Source organism: Bufo gargarizans, chromosome 4 (assembly GCF_014858855.1).
Source record: "Bufo gargarizans isolate SCDJY-AF-19 chromosome 4, ASM1485885v1, whole genome shotgun sequence".
Taxonomy (NCBI): domain Eukaryota; kingdom Metazoa; phylum Chordata; class Amphibia; order Anura; family Bufonidae; genus Bufo; species Bufo gargarizans.
The window spans coordinates 109,254,299-109,272,877 of NC_058083.1; the positions used below are offsets into that span (position 1 = coordinate 109,254,299).

The window sequence follows — 18,579 nt, forward strand, 5'->3', positions numbered from 1 at the left end:
CGAGGCAGCTGACAACCTGCCCACCTGGTGCAAAAAGTCAAGCACACAGCCATACAATCTCCGTAATCGCACAAGTCATACATGATCGAATCTGAAATAAAGTGTTAAAAAAAATAATAATCATACTTACCTTATCCCTTTGCTCGTGATGGGCCGGCTGCCGCCATCTTGCTTGAAGATCTGGCATAATCTCCCACGCAGTCCGTGGTGATGTCATACGCCATGCAGAATTTTGTGCGAGACCTTCAAGCAAGATGGCTGTGGCCTGCCTGTCGCGAGCAAATGGATGAGGCAAGTAAGATTTCTTTTTTGTTTTTTACACTATTTCAGGTTACCACAAAGCACAAGGAAATTCAGCTCGATTCTTTATCCTTGATTCGCTCAACACTAATTATTACCAAAATACCCCTTTAAGGGCATGGAACATTATTCGAATCTATCCTCTATTCCAGGGGTAGGCAAACTCCGGCACTCCAGCTGTTGTGAAACTGCAACTCCCAACATGCATACTCGCTCTGGTCTTTTAAGAACTCACATAGAAATGAATGGAGCACGCTGGGAATTGTAGTTTCAAAACAGCTGGAGTACCGAAGGTTGCTGATCGCTGCTCTATTCCATCATTAACTGCAAGAACTGTGCACCAGGAGGCTCATGAAGTGGCTATGCAGCTGCATACAAGCCTAGCACCACCATGTGCCACGACATGCGTCTGCTGGAGCGGTGTAAAGTAATCAATAATGTGTTACTACCTGGCAGTCTGATGGACAAATCTGAGTTCAGCAGATGGAATGAGCATGGTACCTAACAGAACGTAAAGTGCCTCCCATAATATTTTGTGGGAGAGAGAAAAGTTTGGGTCCGTAAAGGGCAATATTAAAATTACAGGATACAAAGACATTTTAGACGTTAATATGTTATGCTTTTAACTTTGTGGTAACAGTTTGGGGAGGACTGTGCCCGTTTGCACAATGCCAGGTCCATACAGACTTGGTTCGATAAGCCCTGACCTCGCCCTTAGGGCTCAGACGGCCGTATGCTGTCCGCAAAGATCCTTTTTTTGCTGACAGTTTAGCTTGTCCGCAAAAAAAAAAAAAAAAGATAGCATTCTGTTTTTTGGGCTGACCCATAGACTTCAATGGGGCCCATGTCCTGATTTTTACTGACCAGTATAGGACATGTTTTGATTTGTTTTACTGAGCCGTGCAATGGAAGAAAAGGGCCCCATAGAAGTGAATAGGACAGCATCTAATCCGCACAAAAACGGATCCGCATTTTTGCCGACAACATACGGCCGTCTGAATGAGCCCTTATAGAACACCTATAGGATGAACTGGAATGTTGAATGCAAGACAGATCTTAACAAATGCTCTTCTGGCTGAAGGGGCAAAAATACCCTCAGAAATCTTGCGGAAAGCTTTTTCTGGAGAGTGAGGACAGGCACTGCTGCAAAAGGGGTCTCAACTCCACATCAAGCCCCATGGTTTTGGAATGTGGCGCCCAACAAGCTCATAAAGGTGTGATGGTCGGGCGTCCACATAATATTGGCCATTGTGTATATAGAAATATAATAGTGCTGTAGTAATTTTCTGCGGTTTTACTTAGTTGGTTAAGCCATGTTTTTGTGCGGCAAAGATGCATCTTGTAGAATGCAAGAAGGGGAAAAGAAAAAAAAACTCCTTCGCTTAGGCTGCATATCTCTACAAGGAGTCTTCTGAAAGAGATTTTCAGCGCTGGGAGGCATCACACAGTCCATATCTTGGTGAAACTTTTTCAGCAAATTTAGCCCACGGGCAGAGCACAGTCTGCAGTGTGGCTTATACAGATAACTGCCTGGCATTTCACAGAATTCGCTGATTCTACAGAAAACTGTACACACCCGAGTGCAAGGGGCTCCTCCACCCTGAAGGCAGAATGTGATGAAATAATTGTAGACACAAAAACTTAAGAACATCCCAGGTAGCCCGTGCCAGTTTGGCCACAGCTCTCTATTGGGTTTAGGACTACGCAGGTTATTACAGGTAGATAACAGCGTTTTGAATAAGAGTTTCTGTCTGTATTTCTGCCACTAGTGTTCAGTGAAGTTTACTAAAATTCGATTCAGCTGCTTTACCGAATTTCACAAAGAAATTCGCTCCTTGACGAATTACTTCGTCATGTAGCGTATTTCTTTGTGAGTAGCGGGCACAATAAGGGGAACCGGAATTGTGCCGCCCCTCCGTCATTGAACCCCTTAAGATGCAGTGTTCATTGCTGATTGTGACATCTGAGATAAAAAATTAGAGCTTTTAGGGGTTAATCAGTTAAAAAAATATAAAAAAACTAGATTTTTGTACTTCCCGTAAAATCAGTTTCTCTTCCATTCATTGGGGGACACAGGCTTTGACCATGGCATAGCTATTGCCAATAGGAGACGGACACTAAGCTATAGCCTTACTACAGGGACTAAACTAAAACAGTGCAAAAGCTGCAGGAGAAGCAAAAGGAAAAACAGGAAAACCAAACAATGCACAAACCCAGAATCACTCAGGCCACAACGAGGCCTGCAGCCAGAGAGAATGGGTGGGAGCTGTGTCCCCCAATGAACGGAAGAGAAACAGGATTTTACAGTAAGTACAAAAATCTAGTTTTCTCATCCATATCATTGGGGGGGGGGACAGCCTTGACCTTGGGATGTTACAGAGCAGTTCCAGGGGTGGGCCATAACGAAGAAGCCCTCCAGCCAGAGAACCGCCGTCTGCAATACTCTATGCCCCAGAGAAGCGTCAGAAGAGAACACAAAAGTGGGTACTCTATAAAACTTAGAAAAGGTGTGTAAAGATGACCAGGTAGCCGCCTTGCACACCTGAAGGCCCGAAGCCCCATGATGTACTGCCCAGAAGGCCCCCACTGCCCAAGCAGAATGAGCAGTAACACGGAAGGGAGGGGCCCGGTCACTGATGTGGTACGCTTCCACAATGGCCAAACGAATCCATCAGGAAATAAAAATTTTGGACGCAGCCAGCCTTCGTCTCAGTCCCTCTGGAATGACGAATAGAGACTCAGTCCGTCGGAAAGAGAACGTCAAACAGATGCGAATGGCCCAAACCAACTCCAGAATGTGGAGCAACTGTTCACAAGGATGACACAGGGCAGGTCAAAAAGGAAGGGAGAATGATCTCTTAATTGAGATGGAATGCCGACATGACCTTCGGAAGGAAGGAGTGGACAGGGCGAAGGACCACTCTGTCCTGGTGGAGGATAAGGAAGGGAGACCGACAGGAAAGAGCTCCTAGCTCAGACACCCTACGGATGGAAGTGATTGCAACCAAAAAGGCCACCTTGTAGGACAGGAAGCGAAGGGACACCTGCTGCAAAGGCTCAAACAGAGAGGACTGGAGAGCGCTGAGCACCAGATTAAGGTCCCACGGATTCAACGGAGGACGGTAAGGGGGCGCAGCGTGCGCCACCCCCTGCAGGAAGGTCTGAACCTCAGAAAGCGAAGCCAAGTTTCGTTGAAAAATAATGGAAAGGGTCAAAACTTGCTCTTTGAGGGAACTGATAGCCAGCCCCAAGTCCATGCCCAACTGCAGGAAGGACAAGAGTCGAGGCAACGAGAACCGAATGGGACACAACTGGTGGCGTTCACACAAACTAAAGTAAGACTTCCAGGTACGGTGATAGAATTGGGAGGACGATGGTTTCCTAGCCCAAACCATGCTCTGGACAACAGCATCCGAGAAACCCTGAGCCCCTAGTACAGCGGCTTCAACAGCCATGGTGTTAAATGTAGCGACCCTAAATTCGGGCGGAAGATCGGTCCCTGCATCAAGAGGTCCTCCAGAAGGGGAAGACGCCAGGGTTCGTCGGCGAGGAGGGAGACTATGGATGCGTGCCATACTCTGCGTGACCAGTCAGGGGCAGATGGGCAGACCTTCGGACCTGATTTTTCGGAGAAGACACGGAATGAGCGGAAAAGGAGGGAACATGTAAGGAAACGTGAACTGCGTCCGACGCCCGAGGATCCTTGGACCTTGCCACAAAAGTCTCTACCTTGCGTTTGAAGTGGGAGGCCATGAGATCCACATCCGGCTGGCCCCATCACTCGCAGATCATGAGAAAGACCTGTGGATGCAGAGCCCATTCGCTGGGATCGAGTCTCTCTAAGCTGAGAAAGTTGGCGATCCAGTTATCGACGCTGGGGATATGAACTGCCAACAGAGTTGGAACATGGCTCTCCACCCAGGAGAGGATAAGCGCTGCTTCCGACATGGCTGCGAGGCTCTGGGTGCCACCCTGGCGGTTTAGATATGCGACTGCCGTGGAATTGTCGGATTGAACCTGAACTGGATACCCCCAGAGACTGACTGTCCAATGAACCAAAAGGAGATGAATCGCCCACAATTCAAGAATATTGATCCGAAGTTGGCGTTCCTCACGGGACCAGGAGCCCTGGACCGAGAGATTGTCCAGAACTCAAATTACAAGTGGCCACGGGTCCTCAAATTACAAGTGGCCACGGCGGAGGAGAACAGCGGAACGCCGCATGAAACAGGTGGCGGGCACGCAGGCGGTGAGGAGGGAGGTCTGAGAAAGAAGGGGGGGGGGGGTTTAGGGCCCAGAAAGAAGTACAGAGGGCTTCCCCTTACCCCACCCTCACAGGAGAGCTGACATGCAGCTGTTAACTCTTTCCCTGCCTGGGGGGGGACAAGGCTTCATGGGGGCCATCCTAGCAAGTAACCTGTGAAGTGGGAGAGGGGGGATTGGAGCCAGGAATACTTACTTGTCCAGCGTCTTCTGCCCCCCTGGTTACAGCCGGGTCATTACCATCGATGTGCGGACCCTTGGGGAGGGCCGCTACACCGGAACAGAGGGGACTTGTCGTGGGTGGCCGTGGTGACCCGAAGGCTGGCGAGATGCAGAGGCTTTAAGAACCTCTGGTCTTCCTTGTCTTCTGGAGATTGGAAAATAGGAGCGGGTTTGGGGATCCCCTGGTCTCCCGTCTCCTGGGTGGGAGTGCAGGCAGCTAGGATTGCCTGTAATCCCGCTGGAAGAAAGGAAAAAAGAAAAATCTGCGGACCTGCAAAGCAGGGAGGTCTGCCTCCTACGGACACTAAGCTAAAGCTGTTTTAGCTTAGTCCCTGTAGGAAGGGTACAGCTGAAGGGAGGAGCTTTTGTGCTTAGTGTCGCCTCCTAGTGGCAATAGCTATACCTAAAGGTCAAGCCTGTGTCCCCTAATGATATGGATGAGAAATAATAATAATAATCACCTTTTCTGAGCGTGAAGAGGCCACTGCGGCCATCTTGATTGAAGGTACCGATGCGTGGTGAGGTCATACAAGATTTTGTGTGGGATCTTCAATCAAGATGTCCGCAGTGGCCTCTTCACGCTCAGAAAAGGTGAGTATTATTATTATTTCTCATCATTATTTCTTCAAGTTCAAATGGAGTTTTTTTTTTTTTTCCTAACGCCATTTCAGGGAATATTGATTCTTTACCACAAAGCACGAGGGCATTCGGCTTCACTGCGAATTGAATTTTCCCAGAAATTCGGATCAAAGTCCACTTTGCATACTTTGATTCACTCAACCTTAGCGGCCACTGAAGTTCTACAAACCCCCAGGTGTGCGTTTAAGTGACATGTGGCAGAGAGGCTCACCTCACATTTCCTCCTGCTCTCTGGATTCGCATCCTCTCCTCATACTGGGTGGGATTGTGTTCTTTACTCAAACTCAAAACGGTGGCTTTCTGCGTTTCTTCATTTATTCTGCAGAGCAAAGCCTAGCTCAAGAAAACAGAACAGAGGAGCAGTGGAAAGGAGATCTGGCATGGAATAAAAATTCAGAATCTCAAATACAATATTTATGGCAGTGGTGGCAAAAGTACAACAGTAAGTTAATAGTATTCAATGATATAGGTGACTAAGCAATAGCAAGGATCTAATGAGCAACAGCAACATTTATGTCGCAGCCTTATGCAACATTGACCCCAAATCCAATACCAATGTCCTTCCCTGCATGGCTGGCTAGTCATCTGAACAGCTGCCATAGAAAGAAGCCACCACTGCAGAGGAAATATCTGGTTGGACATGGCCCTCCCCTGGGTGATAACAGCTAGGGGCTGGAACCCTGGCAAACAATCGCTGGACTGTCTTCTGTTTAAAAGGCGTTAAGTCGCCTCCATGGGAATAGGGAATGTCTTGTAAGTGAATAGTCAGGTATATGGATATTTCCACTCCAATTTGTAGAAAATATTAGGGTTTAGTACTCACTCTGCTGTCCCCGAGATTGGCAATATAGAGAACGTTATCTGCAACCAGTACACAAATGGCTGTTGTGCCGTCTTTCCATGCTGGCTTCCTACAAAATAGAACAGATGGAAATGATAAGGTCATAAGGCCAAAACGAGTTAAATCACACAACTGGAGAAATCTGGAAGACACCCACTGGCTGGCCGCCTGCTTCAGGAACTCTTCATCAGTCTGTTTGAAAGCATCGAGCAGAGTCTTCTTTATGGCCTTGTCCACACTGCCTCCATCTCCTGTAAAGAATGGCCATGTGAGACTCCATTCTCTTATATTAGGGCTGTTTCAGACGAGCGTGTCCTGTGCGGAAATCACTCTCCGTGTGCAAGCATGATTCTTCTTCGCAGGAGTGCACGGCATTATACTGATTTATAATGCTGTGTGTCTCTACATGACAGAATTATACTGAAATAAAGCTGTCACTATGATTCTGTAGACGTCAGGTCATGCAGAGACACGGCATAATAAATAATTATAATGCCGTGCGCTCCATAGACGGGAAACGGGAAATCACCTTCACAAACTGAAAGAAGCCCTTAGGCCTCTTTCACACAAGCATTACAGATGCTCTCAGGGTCTCTCCAGGAAATACTGACGGTTTTGTATGCAAGTTCAGTCAGTTTTGCCTGCGATTGCGTTCAGTGGTTCTGTTTTCTTTTTCACGCGGATATCATCAGTTTTGATGCATTTTTCACGAGCATAGAAAAAAAAATGATGAATAACTACAATCTACATCTTCTAGCAACCATCAGTGAAAAGCGATCTGCTTCCTGATGCAATGGGCTGCTTGAAAAATGCAGAATATAGAAGATGCTGCAAATTTTACGTAACGCAGAACTGATGTGTGAAAAACAACGCTTATGTACACAGACCCATAGAAATGGACGGGTCAGGATTCAGTGCGGGTGCAATGCATTCAATTCACGCATGGCACCCATACGGAAAACTCGCTCAAGGAGCCTTAATGTGTAATATAACGTGACCCTGTACTTACCTTTTGGCAACTTTTTCACTAGATTCCGGTGTAGATTGTGTGCTGCATATCGTGCTGCGCGACTCCCGCCATGCCCATCAAATACTGCATAGTATGAAAGACGTGATCTACAAGAAAAACAAACGGTAACACATTATAACAGCTAGTAATGCCACGTTCCTTTCTTGTCGGCAGTTTTCTTCAAATGGTTTGTCAGCGCGTCCATCATTATTAAAGGGGTTGTCTGGTTTCAAAAGGAAACACGGCTGCGCACGGGATTGACCTGTAGTAAAGAATGGATGATTACTTACCTGACAGATCTCACACCTCCGCTCTGATTCTCCCAGCAGGTATCTCTCCATTCAATATGTTGCAGAGCACAGAAGAACGAGCCTGCACAACTGCACTGTCCTACATGCGCAGGGAGAGCCTGCGCAGTAAAGTGCCTTGTGTCACGTATGTGAAAATACATTGTGGATGGGCAAACCTTCAATCTAATAGTAGTAGCACTCTCTGAGCACAGTGATCCAGTCTGTAAGTCCAGAATGTATGAGCTGTGAGCGCCCTCTGCTGATTGACAGATTTTACCCTATGCATAGTAATAGGGAGAAAGCTGTCAGTCAGCAGAAGTCTGAAGTTAGCACACAAGTGAGCAGTAAGACACAGAGCAGCAGTGGTACTACAATAGTGCAAGCACAAGTTGAGGGAGTTGCAATTCCTGCTAAGGAGCAGCCTGACGCTCCTGGAGAAGGAGCATGGTGCATCAACCATCACCCTCATTATCAGACAAGAAGAGACTGCGGCGGACAGTGCCACCAATGATACTTGCCACTGTCCCTTTGATCAGTGGCATATGTTGACAGTATGCAGATGGCACCAGGGAAAGGCAGTTTTTATTAAGAAAATGAGCAGGTTGGGGAGGCTTGTAGAAAATGGCTCATGGTTAGAAATCCCCTTGAATAAAGTGTCCATTGAGCAGATGCCCACATGGTCTTTTACTTACACGTTGGAGAGCATCGTCTGGCACTCTTTGCTTAGATCGCACACGGCATGGGCATCCTGTAACTCTTCCCTTTCTCCTCTCCTTTCTGCCACATGAGCTTTTAATGACACGATTCCTACATGGACGAAACATAAAAAGGAAAAAAAAAAAAGCTCCAGATGGGTGCAATAAATATTCTACGTCTTGCATTAGGTGGTATGCAGATCAGGAGGGCAGAACTTCCAAGAGCCTACCATTGGGAAGTGGTGCTAGATGAGAAGCATGTTCCTATTCCATTAAAGGGTCAATGAGTTTTGGTAAGAATAGAGAGTGACATATCAAAACTTTTGATCGGTGGCGGTCTAAGGGCTGAGACCTTCACTGGTGAACAGAAGTAGGAGAGGGAAGCACGTACATACATAGCGCACTCTTTCTCCTCACTTCAGGCGACGGGCTCAATAGAAGACTAGGAGTCCGTCTCGATTCCGTCCTCTGCAACGAGCAGAGAGAGCGCGACAAGTGCGCTTTTCTCTCCTCGTTCTAGCAATCGGTTGGGGGCTCAGCGATCAGACTCCCACTAATCAAACATTTTGATATGTCTCTAAATTTTACCAAAACTCAGTGACCCTTTGCTGACACCTGTATTGGAAGTTCAGTTACAGTCTATAGCTGGTGCAGTAAGTGCCAGTATGAAGTCATCCATAGCCATGACTACCACGGGGGTTGGCATGGCCACTTTCAGCTGCTTGCACAGTCCTATGTGTCAGGACTGCATATAGCAACAGTGCCTGAACCAGGTTGCAAAGGAATGACAGTATGCTTTAACCTATAAAATATTCAAACACTTTCTTAAAGTAATATGATTGATGGTCATCCGACCTCCAGGACCACTAGGACTGAGAAGGAAAGAAGTAGAGCTGGTTTAGCGCTGCAGCCTTTCATTCCGTTTCCTTGCACAGCACCGTTCCCAGCCCCTGGCTGTTCGGGGAACTGCAGCACAGCTCTATTAAAGGGGGTTGTCCAAAACTAGAAAAAGGTGGCTGCTTTCTTTTAAAAACAGGATGGCTACGGGGTTCTGAGGTAGGACCTCCACCAATCACAAAATGGAAGCATGTCCTAGCAATATTCGATCAGAGACAGGAATAACGGGGAACCATTTATTAAGAATCTCCCAGCAGAAGCAGGTCTTCCTTTCCTCCATGTTTCATTTCAGCATGTGACTCTTCCTGGGCTTCATTCATAAAGGGCAATCGAATGGGTTTTGCAGCGTGGGAAGACTGGGGTTTTATCCTCTTGCATAGCTTAAGAACATATTGTAGGATTAAACATCCACCATTGTGTCGCACTCAGTAATGCTGGGAATATGTGTTGTCTTCTGCCCTCTTGTGGTTGCAACTGTTCAAACACCTAACAGACTGAAAACAATGAACATATAATATACATACATATAAATATGCATTCAGGACACCCCTGTGGCAGACAGGCATGCTGTGGATCTGGATTCCATGGCATATGGATTGGGGTTTGGAGATCTCCCAAGCCCTTCTGCGTCCCCCACTAGCAGAGAGTGACTGACAGCTTTAACACATAAAAACACTGAATCTTCATATAGGAATCCATGTATCCTCAAATTCAACATCTTCCCAGCCACCCTCACACGGCAAGCATAGGAGACCTGGCAGAGGCACTTTAAAAGGGGTATGTAGAGATGGAAGTGGAGCTGCAGTACCAGGAGGTTGGAGCCTTCTTCTTCCAGCTCTGTCCACTGTTTAGTAACTGGTGCGGCTGAAACCAGCTGATCGGTGAGGGTCCCAGGTATCAGACCCCACTGGATAGGTCATCAAACTGTAAAAGCTGGAATACCCCTTTAAAGGCAGTCAACAGTATTGCCATCGTGAAACTGCGAAGGCCTGTTTCACACTGGAGTTTACTTGTTCCGGCAGGGGAATAGCCTGCTGGATCCGTAACTACAGTGTACATCTGTGAGCTGCCGGAAGTATGCCCCATTCACTATAATGGGTTGTGGCGTGGATCCGGCCGCAGCACAGCAAATACCACTGCACATCGGACGCACTTCTGGACGGTAGTACACTGTAGTTACAGATCCGGCAGGGGAACAAGTAAACGCCAGTGTGAAAGGAGTCTAAGGCTACTTTCGCACTAGCGTTTTTAGTGGATCCGGCGGGTTTCAGCAAAAACGCTTCCGTTACTGATAATACAACCATCTGCATCTGTTATGGACGGATCCGGTTGTATTATCTTTAACATAGCCAAGACGGATCCATCATAAACTCTATTGAAAGTTAATGGAGGACGGATCCGTTTTCTATTGTGGCAGAGAAAACTGATCCGTCCCCATTGACTTACATTGGGGGTCATGCCGAATCAGTCTTGCTCCGCATTCCAGGATGGAAAGCAAACTACAGCATGTTGCGGTTTGCTCTCCGGTATAGGAACGCAACTAAACGTAACAGAATGCATTTTGGAGCATTCCATTCTGTTCAGTTCATTGACAATGAATGGGGACAAAACTGAAGCGTTTTTTTTCCGGTATTGAGCCCCTATGACGGATCTCAATACCGGAAAACTAAAACGCTAGTGTGAAAGTAGCCTAGTGGTCAGCTCAGCGGCTCCCTGAAACAGCTGATTGGCTGGTGTGCCGGGACTTGGACCCCCGCTGATGCTATAATGATGACCTATCCTGAGGGTAAGTAATTATTATCTTTTCCAGGATAACCCCTTTAATTCTGCTGACAAGTGTTCCTGTACTTGAAGAAAAAAAGCGATCAGCGGACCTGCTCGTCCTAGCGATCAGCGGACCTGCCCGTTCTAGCGATCAGCGGACCTGCTCGTCCTAGCGATCAGCGGACCTGCTCGTCCTAGCGATCAGCGGACCTGCTCGTCCTAGCGATCAGCGGACCTGCTCGTCCTAGCGATCAGCGGACCTGCTCGTCCTAGCGATCAGTGGGGGGGGGGGGGTCTCCGCACTTGGACCCTCACAGATCTATTCCATTATGACACAGAGTACTGGGACAGATTAGAGCTGGTGTAGGAGCCATATGTAAGTGGCAGATACACGCTGTACAGACACACAGACTCCATGTGCAGGGTTACGTTGTGTGAAAACCTTTACAAACTTTCTTTTCCTGGTGCGCGCCCTCACAGCTGTCCGGGTCACTCTCTTCCGCTCTTCGTTTCCCACTTGAGTTACCGTTTGGAGGTCCGGGGGCCGGTGGAGATCCTGCTGCGGCTGCAAGAGCACGGGTTATGTTAGATATACATCTTCTTGAGCTTTGTTCACACAATGAAATTGCATGCAGGTATCAGCACATAATCTGCATCCCATGAGTGCGAATGCGTTTTCGGCACAGGAACATTTTGCTGAGTTTCTTTTATCGGATATTGTAATAAGCGACGTCTTTCTGCTGGGCAACGTGATTATTATATTCATTTATTTTACAAGATATCCCGCACCCCTGTCCAGAGACTGTCCCCCCTAATTGATAATGGGGCTCCTACTGGTGCAAGGTCAGTCTGGAATTTCTGCTGTGCAAAATACATGCGGGTAAATACTCCATTGTGTGAACGGGTTCTTAGGGAGAAGAAGACACGAAGGTGACACAGAAGATACTGGGAAGAAGAACAGCAAACGAGGGGCCGAGACTGTGAGAACGGAACTGAAATCATTCAGTGGTGCTCAAGTGTGGAGCAGGGGGGTGAGGCTTCCAATTTGAAGATAAAGGAGGAGATTTATCAAACTGGTGTAAAGCAGAACTGGCTCAGTCGCCCATAGCAACCAATCAGATTCCACCTTTCATTTTGGAGAGCTCCTTTGGAAAATGAAAGGAGGAATCTGATTGGTTGCCATGGGCACCTAAGCCAGTTCTACTTTACACCGGTTTGATATATCTGCCCCAAAATATATGAGGTATGCATATAAACGGAAGGGGAGTGCTCACTGCCTCATTTATAGCCTTTGAAGGAGACAGAAAGTACTTACTTGTCACTCCAGCAAGTGGCATTTATCATGTAGAGAAAGTTTATACAAGGCACTTACTAATGTATTGTGATTGTCCATATTGCCTCCTTTGCTGACTGGATTCATTTTTCCCCACCACATTATACACTGCTCGTTTCCATGGTTACGACCACCCTGCAATCCATCAGTGGTGGCCGTGCTTGTACACTAAAGGAAAAACGTGCTGGCTGGGACCATGGGAGCTCACATAGGCTGCTGCTTTTTCAAGCACGGCCACTGCTGCTAGATTGCAAGGTGGTCGTAACCATGAATACAAGCAGTATATAATGTGATGGAAAAATGAATCTAGCCAGCAGAGGAAGCAATATGGATAATAACATTACATTATTAAGTGCCTTGTATTAACTGCATCTACATGGTAAATGTAATTTTCTGCAGTGAGACAACCCTTTTAAAGTAGCAGCACTATGCATAAAACTGTCGTGGATATTCTAATTTAAATGGGCAGCAACTTATCAAAGGATACTGTAGGTGAAACTGAACAAATCACAAACCACTTTAAGAATTTTCATGTAAGGCTACTTTCACACTTGCGTTCAGGGTTCCGCTTGTGAGTTCCGTTTGAAGGCTCTCACAAGCGTACCCGAACGGATCCGTCCAGCCCTAATGCATTCTGAGTGGATGCGGATCCACTCAGAATGCATCAGTCTGGCAGCGTTTGGCCTCCGCTCCGCTCAGCAGGCGGACACCCTAACGCAGCTTGCAGGATCCGTCCAGACTTACAATGTAAGTCAATGGGGACGGATCCGTTGGAAGTTGACACAGTATGGCTCAATTTCAATGTAAAGTCAAAACTGATCCGTTTGCACTATCATGAACAAAAAACATTTTTTTTTTTTTTTGTTCATGGTAATGCAAACGGATCCGTTCTGAACGGATCTAAGCGTTTGCATTATAGGTGCGGATCCGTCTGTGCAGACACCAGACGGATCCGCTCCGAACGCAAGTGTGAAAGTAGCCTTATCCGCCCTAAAAACACTTCGGAAATCTTTGCCACTAGGGGTCTCCCTTCTAGCAATGTTTCTGTCCACTCCCCGTGAGGCCTCCTACATCTGCATCCGTTATGGACGGATCCGGTTGTATTATCTTTAACATGGCCAAGGCGGATCCGTCATGAACTCCATTGAAAGTCAATGAGGGACAGATCAGTTTTCTATTGTCTCAGAGAAAACGGATCCGTCCCCATTGACTTCATGATGGATCCGTCTTGCTCCGCATCCCATGATGGAAAGCAAACCGCAGCATGCTGAAGTTTGCTCTCCGGTATGAGAACTGAACGGAATGCATTTTGGAGCACTCCTTTCTGATCAATTACGTTTTGTCCCCATTGACAATAAATAGGGACAAAACGGAAGAGTTTTTTGCCGGGATTGAGCCCATTTTTTAAGCCAAAAACTGGCGTAAAAATGTTTGTGAATGACCCCAATAGTTTTCTATTGGGATAAGCGATTGATGTAGTGATTGCTTTTCTCCATGCAGAGGGGGTGATTGCGGCATGTAAGTGCAGCCCTCATCTCCACTGACAATCGGGCAATTATGGGGAACAGTTTGTTCCCCATAATTGCCCCAAATATCAGTCCTTTATTGATGCCTTCACACACGGCACATTTTGTTGCAGAAATTTTCTGCGACTGAAAATGACCTCCATTCACCTGAACTGCAGGCACGTCGTGGCAGAAACCGCATCCGGAGCAGCACGCTAAGGCCACTTTCACACAGTCAGTGTTTGGTCTGCGATTTCCATCAGGGATTGTGAGCCAAAACGGAGACAAGCAGGGACATTTATTAAACCGTTTCCGGACCAATTGTCGTGTAAAAAGGTTGTAACTTATGGCACACACCATACGTGCGCCATCATTTGAGACTTTTTAGGATTCTCCCCCACGTTTCTGAAGTGGCTTAGTGGCAGGGCTGGATTTACTGTAACTGGCGAAAGTTATAGCTGAAGTCTGCGGCAGCCGGCGAAGACTTCCGTTTCTGGCGCAGGGCAGAGATGAATCTGCCTCTTATTAAATTATGGAAAGATCTGCTCCTGTTCTGTGTTTTTGGCTCCATCCACTGATCAAACTTTGACTGCGTGAAAGCGGCCTAACGGGGTAAACGTCTGGGTGACAGGACGGGTTTTCACCCAGTGTAATCACGTCATGCCATCATATGTGACAATGCAGAGTAGATCTTGGGGGCCTGGGCGTTGGAGGGGATAATATCCCAATCACGTCATGCCATCATATGTGACAATGCAGAGTGGATCTTGGGGGCCTGGGCGTTGGAGGGGATAATATCCCAATCACGTCATGCCATCATATGTGACAATGCAGAGTGGATCGGGGGGGGGGGGGGGGAGGGGGGGGGGGCGTGGGAGGGGATAATATCCCATACAGGGCTCCAGGAATAGCGTATGGGCTGTGACCACATCGCCATCATGTATCGCCATGGAGACCAGGCCACATACAACACGTGACGAAATTCTTCAGGTGTGTCCCTGGCAAGGATTTCCAGTAGAAGGCCAGGGCACACAGCAGGTTACCATTGGGGTAAATGCAGGGCAGGTTTTCACGTGTATCAAGCAGTGGAGGAGCAGGCAATGAGCTGAAGCTTTCCTGGCCTGCAGGGTGGACTAGCGCCCCCATATCAGCTGTGGCCACCTGTGCGTACAGCAGACCACACAGCCATGATACAAACTGACGCCTGAACTGCAATGTCGCATCCCCCTGCGCTGACTGATGAGGACATGTGGCCAGGGGCGCTCTATAGGACGCAGCAGAGACTCTGCTATGTGCTCACCCGGAGCCCGCGGCGGTTCGGGAAGCTCGTCATACAGCTCCATTCCGGGACTACCGGCCCACCGATTACTAACAGCGGAGAATTTTCTCGCGCGATTCTAATTAATCCTGGAAATCTGATCGTCTGTCAATCAACGATGTGGGCGGGGCCCAGCGAGCCATCAGCCAATCATGAAGGAATCGTAGCGCGCCTCTAGCCAATCAGAGGAGAACAGCTGGAGATGACTACTTCCGCTTTGAAGGTAAACTTTATTAACAACACGCTTGCTGAACAGCTCATTCTATTCGTGGGCAAGGCAAGGCCTCGGTTGCTATGGTAACGTAGCATCTCCAGGGGCTTTGTAAAGCTGGCTGGCCTAAGATTCCTTTGTATGTACAGATGTGTTTTCCAGGCTCGGACTCACCCACCAGAGGATCCTGAGTGGGCCCCAAAGGTCCAGGAGAAAAATACCCATTTGAAGCTGACATTGGAAACAATTACTTGCCACTAGGACCTATTCGATTTTGTTGATAGGGCTTGGGCCCCTGGACCCGAAGAATCATTTCCTCTGATGAGCCCAAAGAACCGAAATCGGCACGTAGGAGGACTCACTTGTATCTCTGGTTCTTGTAAATGCCTGACAATTGTGTATACAAGGTGTTCCCATGTCACATATACTGTAAGGGCACAAGAAGCCCCCAAACCATACCCTACTAAAGGCATGTGTGCCAACAGACTCCACTGTGCCATGATAATCCCATAGCCCCAACAAAAACGGAGTCGGGTTTATTCAAATATACCCCATAAGCGGGTGTCCTGAAGGAATAGCTAGGTGTTCCTTAGGAATGGGGAATCAGTATACTAGATTTAGGAGTTTAACCGAAAATAAAATCTGTCATACACACCTATGGAGAGGGCTCACAAGCTGGGGGCATTCCATCCGCAGTGAGTGTCGGCTGTGTAATACAGCTGACACCAGGCCACAATGATTGGAATTGGAGGTAACACCGATCCTGGTCATTTAACCAATCAGGTGACACTGTCAATACAAACCATGGCATCTGAGAGGATAGAGAGAAGGGGCTCCCAATAGGGAAATCATAGAACTCCAATTAGTTCATGTGGAAGTCTCCCAGGCCTGCCATAGCAAACTGCTGAACAGGTAGTTGGCAAGTAAGATAATGTCACGATCAGTGTGAGGGAAAAACTCCACACTAAACACAGGAGGGAATCGGAACACTAACTGGGCCTGGAAACTAGGGAAGAAACAGGTCACCTCCTAAACAACCCTTATCCAGGCCCTAACTACCTATTAATATGAATAGACCTTTAAGGTAGGAAAATTCATATGCAGGATACCTAGGCCCTAATTTCCCTATAAGGCCCTGGAATGAGGTTAGGACTGTTGTAGAAATATTAATAGTTGTAATCTGCTCTCCAATATCTTTGTGTAAGGAAATGTAAGCCCCCTTTCCCTCAGCCGCAGTCAGAGGCAGACCCAGGTGTTACCATCTTGCTTGAATTCTGAGCAACTCCTCCTCCCTGCCCAGTCTGTTTCTTTAATTTACTCACAAAAGGTGTAAAAGGGGCTGGCCCAAGCACAGTGATGACATATCAAAGGACAGGGAGGGGCAATCAATGTGGCTGGACAGACAACGCACACACCCCATCCCTGTATAAGGAAGGATGAGTCATGTTCATTGTCTGACCAGCCAGGCGGCCGCCCATCCCCCATCACTGTCAGCATGGATCCCATTCAATACTGCTCAAAAGTGACCAGTATCTAATGAAGATCATTCTACTGGTTCTTATAGGTTTGAGATTATCTGTGAGACATTGCTACTGCTATTGTCAGTATATGGTACGAGTATACCGACAAGGCAGATATGCATGTCTTAAAAGCAGATATGTATCCAGAAAGGGATAGCGAAGCCGCAGCAGTATGCAGACTTCACTTCTCTAATGTGTATAGACATTTGAAGGGAAGAAGCCCAGTGCATTGCACTTAGTGCTCACAAACCGGCAAACGTCCCCTACACACTGAGAACACGTCTCCAAGCCCATGAGAAGGTTTTCATACTGACGGTTTTACCACTGGTCCCGATTCAACCCAAGTACCCTCTGCTAGAGCGTTCTTTGGCCAAATCCAACACAGGGAGACAGATGACAATCTATAAAAACACACATCCTAAGATAAAATGTCCGCATAATAACATTTTCACAACAGGACCAGAGACAACCCATTCCTCCCCAGATGGACGAATGGAAGTCTCTGTCTCAGGCCCAGATACAAACAGGGAATATAACAAACACAAAACAAAGGGAACAGATAAGACTTATCTGAAAGTAGAAAACTGGCCACTTCAGAAGCACCACAGAGCACTACCGACCAGCTAGTTAGAAGGCAGGAAGAAAATCTATAAACCGCACCGCCAAGAGTGAGAAGCTACTTATGGGAAAGGTGATTTACCAACAAGCAACACCTGAAGCAAGGGGTGTGGCATTCACCAAAACACAGACACAATAAGATCCACAATGAACTTGTCAATTTAACCCTCGAGTTGCCAGTCTCTCCGATCTCCTGGTTCCTGCCACAGGAATGTCCGTGACAGTACCCCCCTTCTACGGGTGACCTCTGGGCACCCAGGACCAATCTTATCCGGGTGAGATCTATGAAAGGCTTTCACTAAACGATTGGCATTAACGTCGGATGCCGACACCCACATCCTCTCCTCCGGTCCATAACCTCTCCAGTGGACAAGATATTGAAGGGATCCACAGAGTAACTCGAGAGTCAAGTATTTTCGAGATCTCGAATTCCAAATTACCGTCCACCATGACAGGAGCGGGTGGCAAGGAAGATGGCTGTAAAGGTTCCACATATTTTTTCAACAAAGACCTATGGAACACAATTAATTTTCAGGGCCTGAGGAAGCTCAAGATGAAAAGCTACAGGATTAACAATGGCTGTGATCTTATATCGACCAATACAAAACATCTCAACTAAGTCTCCAGGCTCTGATTAGTGCGCTCCGTCTGTCCGTTCTACTGAGGATGAAAAGTTAAAGAAAAGGACAGTAAAATTACAGGATGAGTATAGAATGCCTTCCAGAATCTGGAAACAATTTGAGTCCCACGATCTGAGACCATGTCAGAGGGAATGCCATGAAGTTTCACAATGTTGTCAACAAATACACGTGCAAGGGTTTTAGCATTAGGTAGGCCTGGTAATGCAATAAAATGTACCATTTTACTAAAGCGACCAATTACCACCAGAATAACTGTCTTTCCTGAAGAATTAGGTAGATAAGTGATAAAGTCCATGGATACATGAGTCCATGGTCTGGACAGAATGGGTAACGGAAGTAAAGATCCAGAAGGTCGAGTATGTGTCACCTTGGCCCATGCACAGGTAGTACAGACTGACACGTAGTCCTTCACACACTTAGCCACCTCAGCAACCAGAATCTATGAGATATGAGGTTGGACCTACTCCCAGGATGTCCTGTAAGAACCGTACAATGATGTTCCTCCAACACCTT

General features: G+C 47.2%; 1 protein-coding gene across 1 annotated transcript in view; it reads right to left on the reverse strand.

The window, feature by feature from the left end:
* LOC122934391 (ILK associated serine/threonine phosphatase) overlaps positions 1 to 15,216 on the reverse strand; it is a 29,592-nt gene extending 14,376 nt beyond the window's left edge. Inside the window, exons 1-7 of the mRNA XM_044289817.1 lie at positions 15,059 to 15,216; positions 11,363 to 11,485; positions 8,257 to 8,371; positions 7,275 to 7,381; positions 6,423 to 6,516; positions 6,248 to 6,335; positions 5,636 to 5,757 (exon numbers count right to left, since the gene is read on the reverse strand). Coding sequence (XP_044145752.1) covers positions 5,636 to 5,757; positions 6,248 to 6,335; positions 6,423 to 6,516; positions 7,275 to 7,381; positions 8,257 to 8,371; positions 11,363 to 11,485; positions 15,059 to 15,101 — 692 coding nt within the window. The 5' untranslated portion in view covers positions 15,102 to 15,216. The remainder of the gene's footprint in view (positions 1 to 5,635; positions 5,758 to 6,247; positions 6,336 to 6,422; positions 6,517 to 7,274; positions 7,382 to 8,256; positions 8,372 to 11,362; positions 11,486 to 15,058) is intronic.
* Between the last annotated feature and the right edge of the window lie 3,363 nt (positions 15,217 to 18,579).